Below are 24605 nucleotides of genomic sequence, written 5' to 3' on the forward strand. Positions count from 1 at the left end.
ACTTCACTTCATCAGAAACTAATCATTTTCCTTGTAGGGCTGCTTTCATGGGACCAAACAGATGAAATTATGACAGGGCGAGATCAGGACTTTACGAAGGATGCTTTAACACCTCAAAACAAAGTTCTGAGGAAGGGTCAACAGTGTGTGGGCAGGAGTGTCCTTCTTGATGGCTAACATTTGTCCGACCTTTCTTGAACTACTCTTTATTTATACACACTTCTTCGGGACAAAACACTCTGTAGTGCACACAAAGTCAGATATATAAGGCCACCCTCAGACCACAAAAAAAAAAAACTCAGTGCATGCTGCTCTTCTTTCGTGCAAATATATATATTTTTTTTTGCTCGCACTTCAGTTCCAAATGAACTGATGTAACATGTTCACACCTGCACAGCAGTGACTCACCCTGGACATTTATAGATATTTATACTTTATTACATTTTGCACACTTCTGGTCATTTAATTTCTGCATACATTCTGGTCATTTATATCCATTTTATTTTTCACACTTTTGCACATTTCCATATTTTGCATATTTGTACAGTCATCACTGTGTATATTTTGTATATATATTTCTTTACTAAATCCCATGTTTTATATTTTATATTCTGTTCTCCTTCTCTCCATCTTCTCTATATTTTTGTCAATTTCATTCCCTAATTTATTTTTATTTCTATTTTTATTGATAATTTAGAGTTTAAAAGTCACGAGCGGCCGTATAAGCATTTCACTGCATATTATACTGTGTATGACTGTGTATGTGACATAAAATTTGAACTTGATTTAATTTGAATTTGACTGCGGAGACAGTACACTTGAACGGATAGCACTGATAAGACAGACCATATATCTGCCAACAGACATTTAATTTAGCCAGAGTGTAAATCATTTTTGACCCAAGCTTATACCCCATACTCAGGAGTGTTATATTGTTTTAACCACCATATCATTGGGGCTGATATGTCTATATCCAAAAATATCCAGCTAACAGGAGTCATGTGGGCTGAAACACCCAGATGAAGGACTAGAAAACTAACACCTTGTGTATGTGTGGGCAAAAAGAAGAACAAGTGTTGAGGAAAAAACAACTTCGGCAAGCAACTGTATCTGGTATCATTAATACCAGTGCAACTACATTACAGAAATCAACAATGCCAGCATCACTACACTAGTAACTGTTCTCAATGCAGTCCTCTTTCTGTAAATGGATGGATGGATATTTATAATATTACTAGAATACACATCATACTATTTTTTTTTCCTGAAGTGTATATACAGTACATTTTTTGGCTAACTCTGTATATTTGTGCATAGTGAAATATTTGTGAATCAAGCAAAACCCATGAAAACCTTCTTAAAGTAAGATTACAACAGACCAAATATAAGCGTATTAGGCTTATTTCTGAAGAAACAGAAAATAATTTTGCTACGAAAAATGTTTTTATTGAAAAAGTGGCACAGTGGCTTAGTGGTTAGCACTGTGGCCTCGCGACTCCAGGGTTGAGAGTTCGTTTCCTGCCTCAGGGTCTGTGTGTGTGGAGTTTGCATGTTCTCCCTGTGCTTGGTGGGTTTCCTCTGGGTACTCTGGTTTCCTCCCACAGTCCAATGACATCCAGATTAGGTTAATTGGCATTTCCAAAATTGCCCAGTGTGTGTGTGTGCTCTGCGATGGATTGGCTCCATGTCCAGGTTGTACCCTGCCTCGTGCCCCAAGTCTCCTGGGATAAGCTCCAGGCCTCCTGCGATCCTGTGACAGTCTAAGATTTATTGAAAGAACCAAAATTCCAATAGAACAAGATATTTTTCTCTTGCAATTTTTGTAACATTTTCCTAAAAATAAGCTTCATAATATACTTTTTAATGATATTTTAAGAAATAATAGCTAGATTCAAGAATATTTCATGATGTCATTTTTTGCAGGCAGGTAGGTAGGTAGGTAGGTTTACCTGCTAAAATGGCACCTGGGTGTATATTATTGCGATGGGACGCTGGGTGTCAGGCGCAGTCTGCGCTGAGCTCGGTGTTGTTATTCCGGTCAGAGGCGACAGGAGCTGCGCTGAGCTGAGGGATGTTTCCGCCCCTCCAGTGCGCGGCGGCCGGTGGCCATGTTGCTTCGCGTTGTTCCGGTATTCCGCACTTTATCCAGCAGCCTGACCCGCCGCTCTGCTCACTCGCTACAGGAAGAAAGCGACTTCTACCGTGCGAATAATGGATTGTTTTTTACAACCTGACGACTTTGGACGTCGCCCTGACCAGTAGATAGCCTGCTGCGTATTTTATTTTATACGTCGTATTCTTTTAGACGGATAGCGACTGCTGTAGTCGGGTCTGAGCGGACTGTGGAGGAATCTGTGAGTTTTTGGGGGGGATTTGCCGTGTGAACGCTGCCTCCGGCTGGATGGATGGATGGATGGATGGCTAGCTAACAGTTGCTAGTGCTCAGGTTAGCTGGTTCAATTCCGCGGTACAACACTCGTGTCTCACATTAGGTTTGGTTAGCTTTATAAGGTTTGACGGTATTTTTTGTTTTTGTTTGAATTGGCTTAGTTTGAGGTCGGGCTAATTTGTTTGTTTGTCAGTGTGTGTGTGTGTGTGTGTGTGTGTGTGTGTTTCCGCAGCGGTTGTCAAGTTAAGGTGAGCTAGCTGGCTAGCTAACATTACCTGATCCGAGTTCGGCCTGACAGTCTTGAGTTCACGTACAAGGAAAAAAGATTTTATATGAGCTTTACACGTTTAATAAAAGAAAAATGGGTGCTTTAACCCATCTGGCGTGTTGATGTGTTTGTGTTTCAGATATATAGTATTGTCATTGATATTTATCCATTCTGCATTTAGTTAGATTTCTCTGAACTAGCTCGGTAAAGTTTGCGATAACGAAACCAACCGTGTACACAACTGTTTGTCAGAAACAACATTTTAGACGCAGCTAGCAACAGTTTTAATAAGTGTTTTTGTCGTTGTTGAAATAACCTCCTACACGGTTGACATGGACACGTACTTGTTGTAACTAATGTGGGACTCGACTTGTTGCTATCTGTGTCTGCGTGGCTAGCTAGCTTTAGCTGCCTCTTTCATACCCCTGCTGGATAAACCAGATCCAAAAAAAAAAAAAAAAAAAAGTCAGACACAGATATTAAATACATGATTAAATTCTTATTTTTCTCGGACGCGTTTCTGAAACCCCTCTCGTAAATGTCAACCCGGAATCAAGGATTAGGAGTCATCGAGCATTCCTCTGGACAGGTGAGATATATAACATTTACTTCATTTATTACTCAAGGGTGACCAACAATATTGAATTATGTATATACTGTACTACTGCTGCCGTTCGTGTGTGTGTATATATTTATATAGTACAAATCTTTCCATTGACTCAAACTAGAAAAATGCTGAGGAGCTAACATCTGTTCATGAAAAACTGACAAAGCACCTTTTTTTCTGATTTGATAATCAGACGCCGTGTCAGTACTGATATTTTCCAACATGTTTCTAAAGACGATTATTAAACAAAGTCTTTCCGGCTCGTTCTGTCTTCCTCTGCCTGAGTCAGATCACTCAAAGCGAGTCTGTATACGTGTGTCTGTCTCATCTCATTTTTATCTCCAGTCATAAACTGAAAAGCTCTTCTTTTTTTCCCTCCCCCTCTGTGGAGTTTGAACTACAGGAAGAAGGAGGAGAATTTCTGTGTGTGTTGATTGCTAACGTTAATACGCCTGACTGAATAGTGTCTAATGAGAGGTATGGTGTATCTGAGCTCAATGATTTAATGAAACAAGAGCTGCGGGCTTTTTTTCCCTTTCTCTCTCTCCTCTCTTTTATTTCCTGAAATCCCACACAAGAAGATCGCACTCCCACCGAAAGCTAGTCTTGAGCGTCTGCTTTCAGAGGTTTAGGGTGAGAATGATGAGTCAGTGGCGTTAATCACGCCAGTGAAACGTGGGTGAGCCTCGGCTCTGTAAGAACCCTGAACGAGTGTGGCAGCCATCTCTGACTGGCATGCTGTATTTTGTCGTTGTAGCGTTCACACCTGAATCACACGTGCCTTTTGTGTGTAGGAGGAATGCAAGTTTAAACACGTGCCCAAAAATCGGAACAAAATTTGCATCGAATTTACGTTTGATTCACTGTGAAAAGTATGCTTGTGATTTGCTTACTTCCACTGTAATTATCATGACGTAATCACAATTCGTCTGGAGTATCAGATTAAAAAAAAAACTTGATCAGATTTTCAAAACGTGATTATAAAATCCTGTTTTGTTTTTTTTAAATAACCTGGAATTATGTTTACTCATCAAACTGGCTGTGTTTAGATATTTGGACAGTTTTGCTTCAATCACAGGCTAAAATGACTCACCCTGAAAAAAAAAAAAAAAAACTGACTGAATATCGTTGCAATTCATCTAAAACATGTGACGTCTGGTGTAGTTTTGTTCAGAATAATGGAGATAAGTGTAGTTTATATTCACTAGATCAGAACTGTACAGTATACAAGAATAAAGTGTCACCCGGAAAAGTATGCATTATTGTAGTTTTCTCCATATCAAGTTTCGGGTCACTTGAAGAGAGTGGAAAAAAAAACAAAAAAAACATTATGGCCCAAAGTATGTGGACACCTGACCGTGCTCATTCCTGATTTAGGTCCTACTTTGCACTTGTAATAACTCCCCAATCTTCTAGGAAGCCTTTTCACTAGATTTTGGCTTCTTGGTTTTTTCCACCCCACCCATGACAAACCTTTATTTCATTATGGAACTTGCTTTGTTCTGAGCCACACTGTCATGCAATGACAATGTGTCTGGTCCCCATAGTTCCACCAAAGGGAAATCATAATGCTATAGAATACAAATACCTTCTATACAATCTTCTACTTTCATGTTTGTGGTAACGATGCTCATATGGGTGTGGTAGTCAGCTGTCCACAAACTTTTGGCCCTACGGTGGACATCAAAACGGGGTGGAATGCTTTTTCACGAGTGCTGAACACGTGGATAACATTTCAGCTATGCACCACTAAACATCCTGGGTTAATGGCATTTCGTTGGCTACCAGCTGCTATGGTGATAAACAGGATTAACTAATTAGGATCATGCATTTTGCCTCTAGATCGATTTTGTTTATGATGAACTGTCATTTTCTCTTACTGCTAGCATGTAAGTCAGAGTAATAAAAAATGACTTAAATTTTATCATTTAATTAAATTATCATTTAAATTAAAATAACAAGTGTTTTTCTTATGGCCTGTTCTTTCTTATCTGTTTAGTCCCATTCCTGAGAGTTCTCATGACATTGTGTGTATGAAAATGCTCTTACTTTCACTATTGAACATAGAGTAGCTATGTCTACTGTCCATCTTTAATGATGCGACTTCAAGTGTTTAACTAGTGTCCAATAGCCATCATTCATGATTTCTTTATTTTTTTTAGCAATGATTTTTTCATAAAGTTGATGTTTCAGTACTATCCTTTAATACCAACCCAATTCCAGTCCTTTGTTTTCTTTGCTTGATGCAGGGTCTTCTGAAATTGCAACTTTTTTAACCAAGCAGTGTATAATTGAACAGCTGATTATTTTTTGTATTTTTCATCACAAAACATCCTGAAACTAATTCAAAGCTATGTTCTTGATAAAACGACCAAAGTCTGTTCAGTTTTGTCATTTAAAAATCTGAGTGGGTCATGTCTTTGTCTAATGTGAATCTGTGTGAGCAGCAAATACAAGAAAAACAGCAAAAACACAGTTGTAAGTGCAGGTAAGCTTCTTAGTGAAGGGTAAATTAATTGAGTCATGGCCGGGGCACAAATGCTAATGCAGTGGAAAATTGAACGGCTGCTTCAATCACATGCATAAGGAAAAGAAGCTGGGATTAAAACCCCTGAAACTTTGAACCAATACATGTCAGCCTCTATGTCTATGGTTTTGCTGCTAATATTAAAACCCAATGAGCAGTTTTGGTTATGTGTATAGTGGTGTTATGAATGTTCAGCCATGATAAACAAATGAAAGGAGAATAAATGGGTGGAAACTAGCTCTAGACCAACACATGGTGTCTCCTGGCCAGCAAAATGGAAAACAAAATGTAATTTTACAAAGTGAAATGTTCCTGAGTTATCCTGATTGTCATGTACTGGTAATCGTAATTCCCAGTCAGCACTGTATCAGGGGTAGCTGGTCAGACTTAATGGGGTATGATATAATTAGTATGATGAGGATGGGTTCCTATTACCATCTCAGGGAGTTTTTTCCTTGCCACCATCGCTGTCATCCTCGGCTTGCTCATCAGGGACTTCATCTTATCATTTTGATTCAGACACATTTACGTTTCATACAAAGTTAAATAATTATTTTGATTGTGTAAAGCTGCTTTGCAACAATGTCAAATGTCGGGGGGGATTTGTATTCTTAAGATGATAAATAAACACATTGGATAAAGGTGATGGTTTTGGTTTTTACATTCAGAGTTAGTTCATTTAGTTTGCATCCTCGTAAATGTGAGCCTGATCTCCAGTGCAGACAGGCGCAAACTAATAAAGCAGCATGCTGTGAGAGCACAGAGGTGCAGCCGAGAGGTTTTGCTCTTTGACCTACTGGTCAGTAACTGTGACATCATGTTGATGTGCACAATAAAGTATTTATTATCCTGATGCACGTGTAATACCGAGCAAACTCAGGAGAGTCACGAACGCTGGTGCCATGTCTCATATTGTATTTTTTTCTACTCAGTGCACCTTGCAGTGTAGGCATCATACATGGTGTGTATTGTATGAACAGCCTAGAATTCTGTCTGAGTGTGTGCACTCATGGGCATGAGAACAGTGCTGTACACCAACCGTTCTGCTAATAGCTTGTGGAAAAGGGTGAAATTTCAAAAGCTTACCTCCAGCTGTTTTAAGTTGTCTTAATATAAACACTGGGCCATCCCGTATTAGCATGTGGTGTAAATAACAAGTTGAAGACATCAGTCACAGACGATTAATATCAGGATGTTAATCGTCTTCTCACGCCTCTTCTTTTCACGTCCTTTGTATGTCATCTGATCTTAAATCAACACGCTTAAGGTTCATCTCCGTATTGTCACTACAGTGTGGTTTCATTCCTAGATATAAGACTGGATATTGCCAAATAGGTCACGATATGATGCATATTGCATGTGTCGTGATTTGATGGATCACGATGCGTCAGGGTACTGCAGTAGCGTTATCATACTTGGTGGCTGAAACTCGTTCTTTGAGATGTGTTAGGCTTGTGCATCAAATTCCATTTGAATGGGTGAATGTTTAATCGATTATTAAAATATTTATTTAGGTAAAATAATTTGTATATTATTTCTGAGGAGTACTTGGTCATGTGACTAGGGATCACAATGATATTTGAGGAAGAACCATGGCTGATCATAACACATTCTGCAAAAAAGAGACATTGGGTGGAGACTTTAAACACTTTTTAATCATTGTTCACATAGTACAGCAGTTTGAAAGATGGCCATCACATGATGTTTTACGCACTTCGCATACATTTTCATAAATTAAGCATGGGCAGAAACTCCAGTTCCATGCAAATACCGCACGTCATGCGCGTTTCAAGAGACATGTCCACACCTCGTTTATTTCAGACCTTTACACTCACAAAGATTTTATTTTTTGTGTCTTCACCCAGATATGCACAAGTACAGTATCCGTGTTGCAAAATTTGATAAGCTGAATGCATCTATGAATTTATACGAATAGACCTTCTGGTTAGCCTTGGCAATCTGCAATAAATGATAATATCTGATAGACTGGCAAGTATGACAGCATAAACTAATGTCGTGATCGGTACTGTTACCATTTTTTTTCATACAATACTAATTCCCTAATTTATTTAATATTTTCTGTATGTGTTTTTATGTGGCTTTTACACCCATTTGTTCTCTTGTATTCAGGGGTTGCCAATATAGGCTTTTTTTTTATACAAACAAATTTTCATTTATTAATAAACAGCCATTTTTATCCAATTTTATGGAACGTCCATGAGATGAAGTCCATTCATTTTAATAGTTAACTCTTAGTCATAACACAAGGAAACAGAAATAAATAATAAAAACCCGCGTAAGTGGAAAAGTTGACGTGTTACCTGTTGGGTTCACTTGCCTCTCTCTGTTAGCAGATGACACTTAGCCACGCCCCTGCTGCAACACGGTCTCTCTCTCTCGTTATTTCCTCTGGTGAGGTTAGTGAGACTGCTCTGTCCTGGGGGTCTCTCCTGTGTTCTGAAACTTGCTGACTGTTACAAGCGTTTCCCACATTACTCAATTTAATCTTGAAGCAGTGCGTCTCGAGATCATAGAGAGTTAAAGGCCCTTATTCAAAAGTTTATGAGTATGGTGTGTTGCAGTGCACAAAATCAAATAAATAAATAAAAAAAATCGTAGCAGTCAAAAAATTTGACCATGTTCAGGATTATTAAATGTACTTGCTGATTAAACTTAGTAGCAGTGTATTCATTATTTAAGATGAATCATGGTGGTTTGTAGGTGGTTCATAGGATTAGTGCTTTTTCATACCATCATGTCCAACAATATGCAGAATTCTGTGTTTAGTGTTGATTTTGACAACTCTGAGCGGTCACTACAAGGGCAATAGTTAAAAACCTTGTATACAGGAGTTGGAGCAAATCTGCTTAAATGTCCAAATCTGGGCCTGCACACTAAACTGCAAAATTATATGCTCAAATGGATACTAACATTATGCAAATTGGCTATAAATCCAACCCTGAGCACTCACTCAGTCACTCGTTGTTTCGCTCCACTGCTTATCCTCTACATGGTTGCAGGAGGCCTGGAGCCTGTTACAGGGGAGTTAGGGCTCAAGATTGGGATACACGCTGTGATAGATCCATCACAGGGTACACAAGCATGCTCACACACACATTCACACGGTATGGGCATTTTGGAAACACTAATTAGCCTAATCTGCATGTCGTATTTGAGCAGGAACTGGAGTACTCTGAGGAAACCCACCAAGCACAGGGAGAACATGCTCCACACACACACACACACACACACACACACACACACACACACACACCCTAAGCAGTAAACTCCTAAATAGTATGCTAATAGATACTACATCGCATATAGTGACAGTGTGGCAGGTTCTATAGTAACAGGTATCCAAATCACGATTATCCAGGTCAGTAATTTTTGACAATTCATACAAAATTATGAGCTGTAGGGGCAGTCTAGACTCTAGGTTGCTAATTGAGGGTTGGGGATTTTGAACCCCATCACCACCACGAGGTCACCACTTTTGGGTTCTTGGGTAAGACCCACCCTGTGCCCTATACAACCCAGGCACTGCATGGAGCACTGTTCCCCAGGCCAGTTAGGAAATGGGAGGGTTGTGACAGGAAAGGCATCCGGCGTGAATCTTGTGGCAAGTCTTGCAGATAAAATGATCTGATATGGCAACCCCAGGATAAAAAGAGACAAAGCCCAAGAGGGTACAATAGCAAGTCATGTGGTGTAGTAGGTACTTTGTAGTATTTGGTGGGTAAATTGTGTCCTGACAGTTTGTACATCTTAGCATTTTGTCTATATTCAGGTCAGAATAATTTAGCATACTTGAGTGAAAAATTCCCTTAAAGCATGCAACCTAATGTGGTGAAGGCCCCTTAAAGCATGCAACCTAATGTGGTGTTTATCATGCTTCTTAAAGGCATTGCCCAGTGTTTCATGCTTTTGCAAATTAATAGAAGCCCTGCGTTTATACTAAATAAAATTGTCCATTTTGTTTCATGAGCTATAATCGAGTCTTAGCTGACCTACAGTGATGCGCGAATACCACAGGATTCCTCCTAAATAAATGTGTCAAACACATGATAATCTTCCAGAAGGTGTTTCTCTACTGAGGCATCGCATGCGACCCCTGTTGTTACGCAGTTAATGACTCTCTGGTATGTCAGCCAAGTCAGCATGCATCCACACGTTTAAGTCACACACAACACAAGCAGTGTGTTCAGGTTTAGGAATTGCATTTGTCATTGTTGATGCATGATATAGCAGTACAGTATGAATATTACAGTAAATTATATTTCCAGTCTTTGTGCACACAGTCATTGTGATATATTTTGAAAATGTCTAGCCTAAATAATTATAATTAATTAACTGATTATTGTTTTACCTGTTGTTCTCCTGTATTTATTAAATAAGATGTACACAAATGCTTTTTGAAATTGTAAAGGTTTGAATAGAGTTAGGTTTAGGGTTAATAATTTAAAAGTTTTCTTCTTTCATTTGCCTGAGACCGGAAGTGTTGTCGAAGCTTAATATATGAAAATGTATGCCAATGTCATAAAACAAATCACATGATTGCCAGCTTTCAGACTCTACTGTCATTAAAATGTCTCCAGTTCGTACAACGCAGATTTCCTGCATATTTTTCTTTTTAACTCGGCATCATCTTTTGGGAAATGTTCGTGAAATTTCTACAATGTAGAAAATACTTCCACCTATTTTTTTTCAATAGATAAGTATTTGAATCATCGCTTAAATAATAAGCCATAAGATGATGATGATGATGATAATATTTATCTTGATCCTTTGAGGTCAAACGTAAGCTGGAAGTATCTTTAACAATAAGACACAGTACTTGTTCGAGTAGGCAGAGTGACCCGTATTGTCCTTGGCAGAGATTTCTGCGTTGCTCATGATATTTATGATGTCAAATGCTGACGAGCTGAACTCTGAGGATTCGGAGCAGAGGTTATTAGCTGTAAATCTCTTTGCCTTTGAGTTTAGTGAAGAGCCATGTTTAGTATACCTGAATAAACACATCAGCAAATCGGCAAGGCCTTCACGAGTTTGGCTCGTTGGATATTGAGTGTCACAAATCACATTACGGACATGAATGCATGGTACGAGCACAAGGTACTATGCAGACACACTGGTGGATTTATTGTGTGTGTATGTGTGTGAGCAGAACTTATTTAATCAGTTAGCTATGAGACATCAAGAACTTGCAATGTTATCACCAATTAGATCTTTTGCTGTTTAAGGTCTAATGTAGCAGGGGCCCGTCATGTGCTGTGTAGTCTAACGTAGCTCGAAAGGCTGGCATTCACTTTTGACTTCGGCAGCCAGTCCAGCAGCTCTGAACTACATGCTAATTTGCATACTTTACTCAACCACATACGCACACACCCCGCTGAACCAAGGTCAGAATAAAGCACAGTAGTGTGGTGAAGGTTGGTACACTTCTCAATGAACAGAAATACAAAACTGTATCTTAATATTTGAATGTTTTGTCGAGGTAATGCTCAGTTCAATACGTATATATACATACATATGTGTTATTTATCTTGTCAAACTGCTGATTTCTGCAGATCTTGGCTGAACTTTCACCCCTGGTGATTTTCACCTGTGGTCACATTTGCAATGAGGATTGCTAGTGTGTGCTAGTGTAGTTTTAGAAGGTTTTGACTAGTATCTTTTGCGCGTAACTTGATAAAAAAAAAAAACTCGGCCGATTAAAATAAGTGAATCGTTAGCGGAGACATTTTCAGAAAGCCTCGGTTTGTGTAAGCGAACAAGCTTTTCCAGTTAATCTGGGTGTGAAATTGACTAGAGGGAGTGTCGAGGCTTTCTCACTCCCTGCATATGACGTCGGGTACGGGTTTGCGTGTGCGTACCTAACTGCAGGCTTTGTCAAAGCCTGTATTGCAGGTTGTTGAGAGATCTCTGCTCCACTGCCTCTTTTCTGAATATTTGGCTAGAGCACAAATTATCATGTAAGCAATTGTGTAATAGAGTTTTAAATAAAGCCTTCTGCTTCATTTCATTTTAATCTGTAATGCATGTTTCTGTATTGGCGCATGACAGCATGCACTCTTACACACAGTCTTAGACACAGTATTTCCTCTGTTCTAATGAATAACGTCTTTGACAAGGTGAGATACCTAGATCAGAGTTTTTAACTCGGCCCGTTTTATTAACAATTATTACATAATCGGCATGCATCCTTAAACACATTTGCTTTGGTTTTGTGGTCGTTACGTAAGCCATGCGTTTAATTTTTTTCCTTCTTTCTTTCATATAATTTGGTTAAGGCGTTCCTTGGTGTTCACGTGTTGTCATGTCAGGCCTCGAGCAGGTCTGAACTGCCTTCCATATGTAGATAAAACACCAGTGTAATTAAAGATGGTAATTTTGGTTGTTTTGTGATCCTGAGTCAAAAAAAAAACGAGCATGACTATGCAGCTCTTCACAAAACCTGGTAAGAGCAAGCTTTTAACTATAAGTGCTAATCTGTAAGTTCCTAGCATTGTGTATGTACTTGATGGCCAAAAGTTTGTGGACACATGGGCACTTTGTCATCCTTTCCCAAACAGTGTTGGAAGCACAAAATGGGATTGTATAAAATGTCCTTTTGCTGTAGCGTTACAGGTTCCCTTTACTGAAACTGAGAGGCTTAAACATGTTCCAGCGTGACCCTGTGCACAAAGTGAGGTTTACAAAGACCTGGTTTGCCGACAGTGGAGTGGAAGAACTTGAGTATCCTCCACCTCAGAACTTCTCTCCAGGCATCAGTGTCTAAACTCAACTAATGCTCATGTGGCTCGAGGCTCATAAGTGTGATGGTCAGGTCTCCAAAAACTTTTAGTCGTGTAGTGTCTGTGTACAGTTGGATTATTGTGTTTGAATTTGTTATGTTGGTAGACTTTGCACTGCACTGTATAGTATTTTGCACAGTGTGTTTGGCTGTAATGGTTCACACATTAGAATTTGTACTGCTTAGTGAAGGACACTCAGTTCTGTGTGTGCCGTGAACTGAGTGAACAGAGTCTAGCCATTAATTACTCCATTCATTTTGCACTATATTAATTTTGTTTATTCAGATTACAGTTACAGAAAGCATGTCACTGAGGACTGGTGGTAAAGTACTTAATTATTACCACAGAGATATGGAATTTGTATAGATTTGGTCTGATGAAGAAGTTTATTTTAAATATAATTCAGCATTCCATCCTAAGCGCTAATTTCCGACTTTCGCACGTTCGACAGACAAATTAAAAACCAGACATTCAGGTTTTGTTAGCAATGTGCTAGATATGTACAAATTAAGGATCAACAAGAACTAGCCGATACGATAATATCACAATACCCAAGTGCTGATTCAATTTGCATTGTGATTCTGTAAGTATTACAATTTTATAACTTTCCCAGTGTTAATATAACTTAAAAAAGTATTAATTAATTTTTAATATAAATAAAAAATTATTTATTTTTACAATTCTAAACAAACTATTTTACTACAAATAATTTGCAATGTGTGAATAGTGTATCACGCAACGCCTGTAGGGTTACAAAGGAACTGCAACATTTCATTACCTCAAGTGCTGTAAACATGCATAAATTAAAAATAAAATATATATATATTTGTTTTGCACAATTGTGCCGATACATTGCTGCACAAAAGACTGGTGATACATCACTGAATCTAATTTCCCTATCTTTATGATAAATGTTATTTTCTCTCACAAATGACGTTTTGTAGTCATTGCTTTAGATTTGATGTTGTTTAGAGCTAGAGCTATCATAACATGTTTACATACACTGCAACTCCTTCAAAGGTAAGAAGTTGTGCTTTGTTTAATAAACTTTATTTTTATGTTTTGTGCAGACAGGTTGATCTAATGTCCCTCTGTAAAAAAGGAAAGACTTGGATTTGGGGAAAACACCCAGAGTTGTCCTCTATTGTAGTGGAATTATTTATAATGAAACACAAGACCCATTTACTGAAAGAAGTAAAGAAAGAAGTGTTCACTGAGTCGTGCAAAAATAGTACCAGCTCCATCACCAGCAGCAAATAATAATAATAAAAGTAAGCTTTAAATACCCTTTATTTAAAAGAAGCTTTAAATGCAGTATTTGCTGTAGATAGTATGGCTACTATTTATAAACAACCTGTCACTTGGATCCGTAGATGTAGGTATGTTAGTATTTTTTTATTTTATATATTTATATATATATATATATATATATATATATATATATATATATATATATATATATATATATACACTGTGTGTATGTATATGTGTGTGTGTATATGTGTGTATATATAAATAAAGATGGACAGGTATTTGGCTTGTTGTGCATTCTTTGTGTTCAGGAAAATTATGGGTATGGTTAACAGGAACCAGGGCCTGAAGTGGGCTAAATGCTTTATGCCGTTACTGACTCCATATCAAAAATTGAATTTTTAAAATTATTTAAATTTAACTGCCATAACTGTTGCATGCGATCACTTACAAGATAAGTAATATTGCTATTTTATATCTTTTATATCAGCAGGAAAGTCCATTAAAAGACGTATTTTTAAAGGACATATTTTTTTGTTAGCAGATTGTTCCAAACCTACTCGGAATACGTTTTAAAATCTGATAGCTGAGGAAAAAGCTGTCGAGTAATTATGAGACTCCTAATCTAAATAGTCAATGATTCATTTCCACAACTGACAGATTATTCAACTATAATATTGTCCTTAGTTACAGTAAAGTATTTATAGCGGATTGTAATTAAAAACTACTGTTGCTGTTATTTCACTAGTTATCTTAATGTAGTAGCACAGGAACATAAGTGATCAGTCATTTACTCATAAGTAAACATGTCTACACACACACACACACACACACACACACACACACACAAAAACACAAACAGATTGAACAGTTTCATTTTTTCCTACAGTATCGTCAGTCATTAATTTCAGTTTTGTTTGGGAGTTGTTGACAGTTTGCTGAAAGAGATGTAAAGAGGTAGAAAGGGTGTGAAGAGAGCCAGCAAAAGAGAGGGTCCAGCTGCGGCCTATTTGTGTCACTGTTTTCTCACCAGACTCGATTGGAAATAAAGACTTGGGTATTTATACTCTAACCCATTACCTGCACGCCTTGACAAGTGTCCTTTACCCTGTTGGTTTACACATGTCATCCATGTTCTCACTGTATTTTCTTGTCCATGCCTTTGCTTTTGCTTAAATAATATATATTTAACAAACGGGTGCATCAAATTATCGGATCGTTCTCATTTTTCCCAGGAGCTGACGCATCAGCACCTTGTTGTCGACTGTGTGCTTCAGTAGTCAGATCTAAGTCTGTTGGAAACTTGTGTTTGTGTGTAGGAGGTGTTTTTATTTTAATACTGTATCTTCGTGACTGTGTGTGTGTGTGTGTGTGTGTGTGTGTGAGAGAGAGAGAGAGAGAGAGAAAGAATGCAAGAATGTGAGACCACTACATTTGTGTTTTCTCTATCTGTGTGACTGCGGGGGCAGAATGATGGTGAAAGGCGAGCAAGTGCACGAATGACCGATTCTTTAACAACGTAAAGGAAAAAAGAACATGTAGAAAAGACTGCAGCAGTGAACGACAGATCTCCATGGCAACACAGCAATCAAAAACCACTTTTTTGTTTGTTTTTTTTGTTAGGAAATGATAGATTGTTTTTTATGTATATATATATATATATATATATATATATATATATATGTATGTGTGTGTGTGTGTGTCTGTGTTGTTTACTGGGACACAGACACACATGAACATCATAACTCAAATTCTCACACAAGCCGTTATAGAAAGGTCAGTAGACGCTAAAACGGCAGTCCGCACAGATCCTGGTGAGCGTGCGAGACGTGTGGTTTTCAGGAAGACTACGACGTGTTGTTGTGGTGCGGCAGCTCATCCCGGCTTTCTCAAACTCCTCAACCCTGACACAAGATCCTCAGTAAGGTAATCAGTAATAAAGCCTCCTGATCCTGTGACAGGAAAAGAGCAGTTCATTCAGACGCAAGCGGTTTGAAACCTGCAGAGAAAAAGGAAGACGGCACTAATTTCGTGTCCGTGTGAGTCAGTGTGAGTGTACGAGCTGGATGATGTAATGGTAGTTCCACCCATACCAGGCTGCTTTTGTATCAACTGTGTGAGGTCATAAACACACACACACACACACACACACACACACACACACACACACACACAGAGTATACCAAGGTCTACAATCTGCACACCTCCTATGTACACTAAGGCATACAGCTTTAGATGACCTTTGAAGCCCGAGTCGTTTCCTTTGTGCCAGTCAGCACTCTGTTAGCATGTTCTCCTCTTTCCATGCCTTTTCATTCGCCCCTATTCTGGACTCACTCCAAAACAACTGTAAATGTGAACACATTTTCGATTACACTGTTCCAGCTGCCATTTTTTTTTTTGTCTGTTTTCACACTTGTGATGTGATCTCGCTGAACTGCTAAACACATGCTGTGAGCTAGCTTACAATCGAGTACAGAGTGTATGTGCTTTTCAGGTGACGTCAAAAGGGTTAAGGGCACACTTTGGACTTGAAAGGCAGTCGTCATCATCTTTGACTGCACTGCCATCTCTGGTACTGCATTTGAACATCTCACAAGCTTTTTATATTGCAATGAACTTTAACCAAATACAAACACAAAGAAATGTTTGTTTTGGCAATCTTTGATCGTCAAGCACTCATTTGGCACATTAGCTTTTGGGCCTAATCAGTGTAATGAATTAAGAGACAGAATGTGTTAAACTGTTAAATTGAAAGTAGTTCATGTCAATGAAAGTAGTTATGAGATTGGGGTTTGCGGCGGGCGAATCATTTAAATTATTAATCTAATTTTTAATTTTTTCAAATGTGTGCTGATTTGTGTGTCACCACATTGACTTCATTATCGATTTTTTTTCGATATGGAGAAAAATATTTTTTAAAATGTGTTTAATTTATTTTCTACCATAAATTGATTACAATTATAACATTTTTAGGGTAAACATTTACATTAAGGCATTTGGCAGACGCTCTTATCCAGAGCGCCCATGTGTAATCTTATTACACATCTGAGCAATTGAGGGTTAAGGGCCTTGCTCAAGGGCCCAACAGTGGCAACTTGGTCATTGTGGGGTTTGAACCTGGGATCTTCCGAACTGTAGTCCAATGCCTTAACCACTGAACTACCCCTGGCCCATTAAAGATAGAAGAAAGAAGGTAAAGATGCACAGATCAGCCTTGGACAACTGATTCTATGCCGAGCACACATTATGATGTTGTTACGTCATCAGATGTTATTTGGGTTTCTCTTCAAGTTCTCTGAGTGAATTAGTCGCAAACCCACTTATTACACACACTTATACCAGTTTTAAAACACTACATGATAATTAAGGTGGATGACTGAGAGGTGGATGGCTGCTCAGTAAAAATTTAGTTTTTTTTATTTATTTTTTTTTATTTAAAGTTAAATGTTAAACTCATGTATTTGAGGTTAGTTGGTATTGTTTAAATGCATTACTTTTAAGTGAGAAAACTAATGTTTTAAAAAATGCGCTATAGTTAAATCCTCATTCAATTCGGTTATGGAGCAGTTGAATAAAGTATAAAACTTTAAGCTATGACTCAACTTTTATTTTTTTTAATTTTTTTTAGGTTTAAGGTCTTAAAGCTGTAGCAAAATCAGAAAAAAGGATAATACCGAATTGGGATACAGTGGAACCTCGGATTATGAGTAACGCGGTTTACGAATGTTCCGCAGGACGAGCAACAATTTTTAATAATTTTTTACTTGAAAAACGAGCATTGTCTTAGTTTACGAGCACCGGGTATCATGTTCCACGCATGCGCTTCTTGTTTTAACACAGAGCGTCACGTCATCACAAGTGAGCCAACGGTTTTTCTCTCTCTTGCAGCGGAATTGTAGGTAATCGTCTCTCCTGCTGGGTGAATACACACACACACACACGGACATTAACGGAGAGACGTTTTTAAAACCGTTTAAAAATTAGCAAGGAACATCGCTAGTCACACTCGCGTGAGCGCATACTAACGGGATCACTACTGTAAAGTAAAACAACAACAACAGCAAAAAAAAATTAAACAGCTCCTTACCTTTGAAAACAGTCGCGACAGAGAAGAGTTTGTTTTATTTTTACTTTATATTTTGTATAAATTATATTTATGTATTTATTTTTTTGGGCTCTAGAACGAATAATTTAATTTTCCATTATTTTTCATGGGAAAATTAAATTTGGTTTACGAGTGTGTTGGAATACAAGCCCACTTCCGGGACGAATTAAGCTTGTAATCCGAGGTTCCACTGTATTTATCAAATTGGGATACTTGTAGAATCGCAATATTAATCAAATCAGCACCTATGTATCATAGTAATATCATATATAGGGTGGTGACTGGTGACTCCCATCACTACTTGTTAATCTTTTTCATTATTCTGCAGTTTATGCCAATGCATTAATTTGATTACTGTTTTGATACCCATCCTCCCAATGTCTGTACTTGAGCCAACTTCACACTAACTTTAAACAGTAAAATCCCAAGTATGAGAGATCTCAAGCTTGAGCTTTGTGAGCCAATATGAAGCCAGGCTTTGGGGTTGTTGTCTCGGTGGTCAGTAAAACAAATATGGAGGAGCTGGTTATTGTTAAGGGGTCTGGTACAACCAGCCGTTTGTCAGCCTTTTAAGAAGCTTTTGGGATGCACACGCCGAGCACTCCCCCTAATAAGCTTAAGCTTTGTTGATGATTTGATTTGTGCTTTCAGGGTTCAGGGATTACTACTGCTCGGCTCGGCTAGGCTCGCTGCACGTTTCCATTACTTCTTTACTTATAATGCAGTTATATTCAAATCTCTTACAGTTTGAAACCTGTGAAATGAATCAGGGTAATTCCAGTATGGAATTAGGATGTGAAATTTGGAAGTGAAATTTTAACTTGAGACATCGTCACACTGTACAAAAAAACTAGATCCTACGGCTTGGTAAATAAACATTATTTTCCAGAGCAACTTAATTTTTTTTTCTTATTGATATTTTCCTGTGTCCCTGTCTGCATGAAGGCCTGTTAGATGCCATGATGTGATCACCTGTAGTGAGGGTCACCTGGTGAAAGAGCCCCCCCCCCCCCCCCCCCCCCCCCCGTCTTATTTATTTGATGTTAGAAATGATTCAGAATTGCTTGTTTTGCTTTTGTCTTCTCATGAGCTGATTTAATATAATGCTTTTTTTGGGTTCTTTAAAAAAAACCTTTAAGTGTTGTCTCTCTTTTATCTTTTTTTCATTGTATGTTTTAGTATGTTTGTGTGTTTAAATTGGACATGGAAGTAAAAGCTCATTGAAGGTGTCTAACTGTCCCTACTTTAATAAATGCTAATTTTAAACCCAGTGTGTGGGAAGCAGTTTCCCGATCACAATGCTTTTTTTGTTAGGCTAATAAACTTTATTTGGTGATCCGTTACAGACACGTTGATGCTGCTATTGTTTTTCTTCTTGTGACTCCTGTTATTAGAAGTCACACCGATCTGCATAGGTAGTTTTATGCCGGTAGCTTAACTGGCACAGCCCTTCACATTTTATCCAGGCCTGGGGTTGGTACCTGGGGAGTGCACTGACTTGTTCATCCCTTGTGCCTGCAGTTTCCCATTAGTGATCAATCTCATGTCTTTTATAAGACAATCAGAGATACTCCTACTCTACTAAGGGGGCTAATCCAGTAATGACAAAGTGCTCGCTCATAGTGAGAAAGCCCAAAATGATGCCGTAAAATCCGGATAAACAGGGCACAAATGCTAAATGCAGACACATCAGCAGTGCCCTAGTAAATGTGGCGATAGTTTTTTTTTGTATATATCACATGGTCTTTCGTTTACATTATCTAAATGCTAATTAAGAGTCAGCTGACTCACTGCATATTGTGCTGGAACATGTAGGTCAGTTTATAGGACTACACTTCACCAGGGCAGTTTCTCTAATCTCTTTACTGGGGTCACTTTGGGCCTGCAGCCAAAAAAGCCCCAGATAGAGAATTAGGAGAGTTCAGAATTATGAGTGCAGCACAATCTGGCAGCAAGACTTTACAGACGGGATCATTGAGTCCTGACGACAATGTGGCAGGAATACAAACTTGTCTGATATCAGTTCACCCAAACTGTGCCGGCGTTCAGGACCTCATTGATTTCAGTCCATTAAAAAGTCAGTGCACATATCTGAGAATTTTATCCATGGGTTGAATGTCGAATAGAATTAGACCCTGCAAAAAATGGCTTCTGATCAAAGTATTGTCTTGTTTGGAAGAAGGATAATGGTTGTCATCTAGTTGTAGGTTTGAGAGGATCTTTGTAGACTTCTCTTTTCGCCTCTCTCTGGAGTATTGTCTCTCAAAAGCCAGTGGGATCAGGATAAATCCATACCATGTGCCACCAAGTCTTACTGTGAGCTTGAGTGAAGTGGGTCTACACAGCATAGTTCAATGAAATTAAATTTTATTTATATAGCGCTTTAAACAATGGTCACTATCTCAAAGCAGCTTCACAAAATGAAGAGAAAATTTGTGGAAGTGTATTTGAGTGAGATTATTTATCTAAGATCTATTATTGTTTAGATAATAATTATATTGTCTCTGAAGAGCAAGCCGAGGACAACGGTTGCAAGAAAAAAAACTCCCTGAGATGGCAATAGGAAGAAACTTTGAGAGGAACCAGACTCATGTTTTCAGCAGCAGTTGTAAGGGTATTTACTAGATGTTGAATAGCAGCAGTGTTTGAAGCATTAATTTTGAGACAAAGGGCTCAGGGCGTATTTAGCTTTTCTCACACGTTTTTATGTGTTGTACTGTGTTCTCCCCACCTGTGTCTCTAACCAGCTTCACCTGTCTGCCTAGCTTACACACACACACACACACACACACACACACACACACACACACACACACACACACACACACCTAGAAACCCTACCTTGTTTTGTTATAGGGAGGTATGTCGCATTTTTTTCTTATGCATGCTGGTCCTGGACTGCACCTGTTGAGACAGGACATATAGTTGGAGCTTCAAATAGTGGCCATTGATTGTTTAAACGCAATGTCACAGATCTTGGGCTGGAGTCACTTCTTTACCAATCAGCAATGCTCAGCAGCAGAGTGATGAGACTGGTGAAAAAAAAACTTTTGAATTTAAATTTCCATGTATGAAATTGTAGTTTTACTTAAATAATCGATAACAAAATAAAAATTAAGCAAAATATTAGCCCCAAGAGAACCCTAGTCTGTTTAGAGGTGCTCTGATGAGCGTTTTACGTTTTTTCGTATATTTGTGTGTGTGTGAGGGTAATTGTGATCTGCCAATTAAAAATGTTCTTCTTCATTGTTGTAGCTTTTAAAACAACAGTGCAAAAATACATTTAAGATTTGAGAAAGTATCATAACATTTTTCCATTAGCTTATTATTTCATGTAGATTATAAAGAAAATAAAAACCCTAAGTTTGATTAGAAAGCAAAAATTTTCAATTCCTTTACTAGCATCAAGCAACAAAATGCGACTGTCCTGCTTTACTGATCCGTTATTCTTTGACGCAGTTTTGTTCCATGTGCTGCACTTTATAACCAATTGAAACTCTGCACCAAATGTTTTTAAATAAACACACACATCAGTCACTGTGTATTTGTCGAGCCAGTCATAACTACTCATCAGTAAGCAGCGAGGGCGGGTATTTGGTTATAAATATCAGATTTTCTGCATTTTTAATCGACAGTGTATTTCTCTTATCATACAGAACTTGTGTAACTGTCCTTACTGTCTGCCCGCAGGCATGGAGTGGTGAAGTACACGCAGGCTGTGTCGGCCAGACCTTGGAGCCGCTCCCCCCCCCCTTCGTTATTATTTTTGTGATAATGGTTTAAATATTTGTACTCTCTGGAGAGTAAGGCTTGAGCTTTTTGAGCGCTTCTGCTGTAGATGGTTGAGTGAGGGTCAATTTAAAAGATGTAGTTCATAGTCAAATTATTCACGCTGCTTTTTTCTTTACCGAGAATAAGGTTTGTTGTATTGAAGCTTTTGGCAGACGTTCCCTCACATGGTTTTGTTTAGGGAAAACTTTGCATATTGCAAATTTGCTGTCTTTTAAACAGCCCTTGCAATATTTCCAGACTGACAGTGTCATGTTGATGTGGCCGTCGACTCGTGTGTTTTGCGTCATAACAATAGTATCAGTTTACGTAATCAGCTAAATGAAAACACAAGTGCTTGTTTTTTACCCTCTCCCGCCGAATTTAGGAGATTTTTAGATCTTAGTGTTTCAGATGGGTGTTTGTGCAAAGTAATGTTTTCTTTTTTTTCTTTCCCTGAAACTAATTTTATAAAAAAAATTATTGTATTAATCATGAATACAGTAGATCATAAATACTGCCAAAAGCTTATAATGTAACAACTCTCAATAACTGTGATTTCTCTGTTATTGATTTATATCTGCAGTTCAAGTCATCTTTGTCAGTTATATGATCCGGAGCAGACAGACTATAGAAAGCGAACACTTGACGTAGTTGCACATTTGTAACTTAATCCACGTATGGAAAAGCATGAGTGACACTGCGATTACACGTCCCACATCATACACTTTTAATCACCCTGATTATCGGCATCATCCACATCGAGTCACTCCAGTCTAAAAGTGTCATTTGAGGTTAACATCACTAGCTGTTGGTATGCACACGGCCTTATCTTTAGTCCCCAAATTCATTTATTTCTTATTCTGTCCTCCTGAATACATTTTATTTGTGTTACACCAAATAAACAAGTTAAAACTTTACCAATCACCAATACAGACTGTAGTGTTCAATAGAACTTGTTACAAGTTATGCATTGTAATCATCCATTCAGACAACAAATAACTGAATTTTTGATCTCATTTATCAGCTGTATCTTAATTTTTTTAATTTATTTAATTTTATTTATTTTTTAAATCCTCACCCAGGCCTCATCCCTACAGCGGGTGGGTTTCTTTCTCCGCTGCTCAGTATTACAAATCAACACATTATGTGTACCCGGAAAATAACCTGCGCATCGTGTCAGAGTATTATTTGCAGATCTATAACCTGCATTATTGTATACGAAGCACCAGTTAGACTTTTGGAGACAAGTTTCAAATCATTTTATACATTGTAGAATGTTTTATGGGTTTTTTTTATTTTCTTTTCTTTCTTTCTTTTTTTTTTTTTTTTTTTTTAAACCGTGAAGGCCAGCTGTTCTGGAATAGTTCTTGTAACAGTATTGTCCAGTGCATTTGCAAAACCCATTAAGCACCATGATGAAACTGGCTCTTATGAAGACCATCCCAGGAAAGCTTGATGAAAGCTATGAGGAAATTTTTGGATATGGTGATAGACCCTGACAGAACCTGACACTGATGTAAAGTGCGTAGTTTAGGAGAATACTAAAGTTTTAGGATGACTCCTGGGACTTTTAACATGTAAGCAGAGGTATGGTTTCTGCTTGAATTTAACATTAATTAGCAGGGTAGCTGCTTTGTTAGTTAAGAAACATCCTATTAAGTTTCTTAGCCATATTTTGACGATCACTAAACAAGATACATATATAAACATGTAAGAGTAATTTGTTTGGCTAAAGGATTTGGCATAAAGCAAATTTGTATGTGTTTGACTGTGTTTACTACTGTGTTTACTATAAGTTTTCTTATAGTATGGCATTGACCAGAAACACACACTGGCTATAACAGGACAGAAAAGTTGTTTGTTTGTTTCAGTGCAGCAAGTAGTTCCAACTCGATCAAAAACTCTGAGACTCTTTGTTTAAGGAAAGCACTCCTATTATGGCTTTGTACATAATTAACTCCTTTACACCTCTTACCCCTGCGGTGGTAAACTGTTTTTTATTGCACAACATGATCTTTTCAGGCAGACAGCCAAGACAAAATGAGAGGAATGATTTGAAATGAGAATGATTTCCACATATGTTTATAGATTTAGTATAAGGGTTTTATGGTTATTTAATGCTGCTTCTCATGTGAGATGATACCATGAAGGAGAAACTCCTTAATTCATAATTTTAGGTCAGGATTGTGTGTAACTGAGACACGCCTCTGTATTATTATTGTTAACGTCTGCCACATGCATCTGTCTGAGAAGTGCTCAACTCCATGCTTATGTCAGAGCTCTGAATGCCAATATGCAGAATCTTTCGGGGTTGATTTTCACTGCTCACATGCTTTCAGGTCAATGGACGCCTGTGGCACTGAGCCAGAGCAGCCTTTACAGCGGACACGGTGCTAGTGGAAATCAGTTTAAAGCAAGAGGCATTATAAATATCTAACCTCTCATTTCTCTTCAGACCCCGAAAGACGGCAAGGCAGGAGGACGTTCAAGCATGTCTCGAAGCCGCAACCTAGCCACCGCGACAACAGACGATCAGCCGCACATCGGAAACTACCGCCTGCTCAAAACAATCGGCAAAGGCAACTTTGCCAAAGTTAAATTGGCCAAACATGTCCTCACGGGAAAAGAGGTAAACAGATAGTTTAGATGATTTGTCACTACTCTGCCTTTTCTCTTTCTCTATTAACCCTATTAGTGTTGTATTAGGTGTTAAATCTAGATGCTGTTTTGTGTATTTTCAGCACTGAACTTTATGAAATAGACTTCTTTACTTCAGAGTGTATTAAGTTTTATGTCGGCTTATGAAAGCATGACAACAGCATATTTTTTATCTAAAATTAGTGCTAATATCCTGTTTGAGGTTTTTGTTTGCTCTGTGTCCTTTCTG

At 38.1% G+C, this 24605-nt stretch overlaps 1 protein-coding gene across 9 annotated transcripts in view; it reads left to right on the top strand.

Moving 5' to 3' along the window:
- Positions 1-3113: 3113 nt before the first annotated feature.
- Positions 3114-24605, top strand: part of mark2b (MAP/microtubule affinity-regulating kinase 2b) — a 45109-nt gene continuing 23617 nt past the window's right edge. For all 9 annotated transcript variants that reach the window (XM_053500651.1, XM_053500733.1, XM_053500955.1 and 6 more), the window contains exons 1-2: positions 3114-3246; positions 24174-24347. In XM_053500651.1, the coding sequence (XP_053356626.1) occupies positions 3196-3246; positions 24174-24347 (225 nt within the window). In that variant the 5' untranslated portion in view covers positions 3114-3195. The remainder of the gene's footprint in view (positions 3247-24173; positions 24348-24605) is intronic.

The sequence above is a fragment of the Clarias gariepinus genome, chromosome 1 (genome assembly GCF_024256425.1).
Source record: "Clarias gariepinus isolate MV-2021 ecotype Netherlands chromosome 1, CGAR_prim_01v2, whole genome shotgun sequence".
NCBI lineage: Eukaryota > Metazoa > Chordata > Actinopteri > Siluriformes > Clariidae > Clarias > Clarias gariepinus.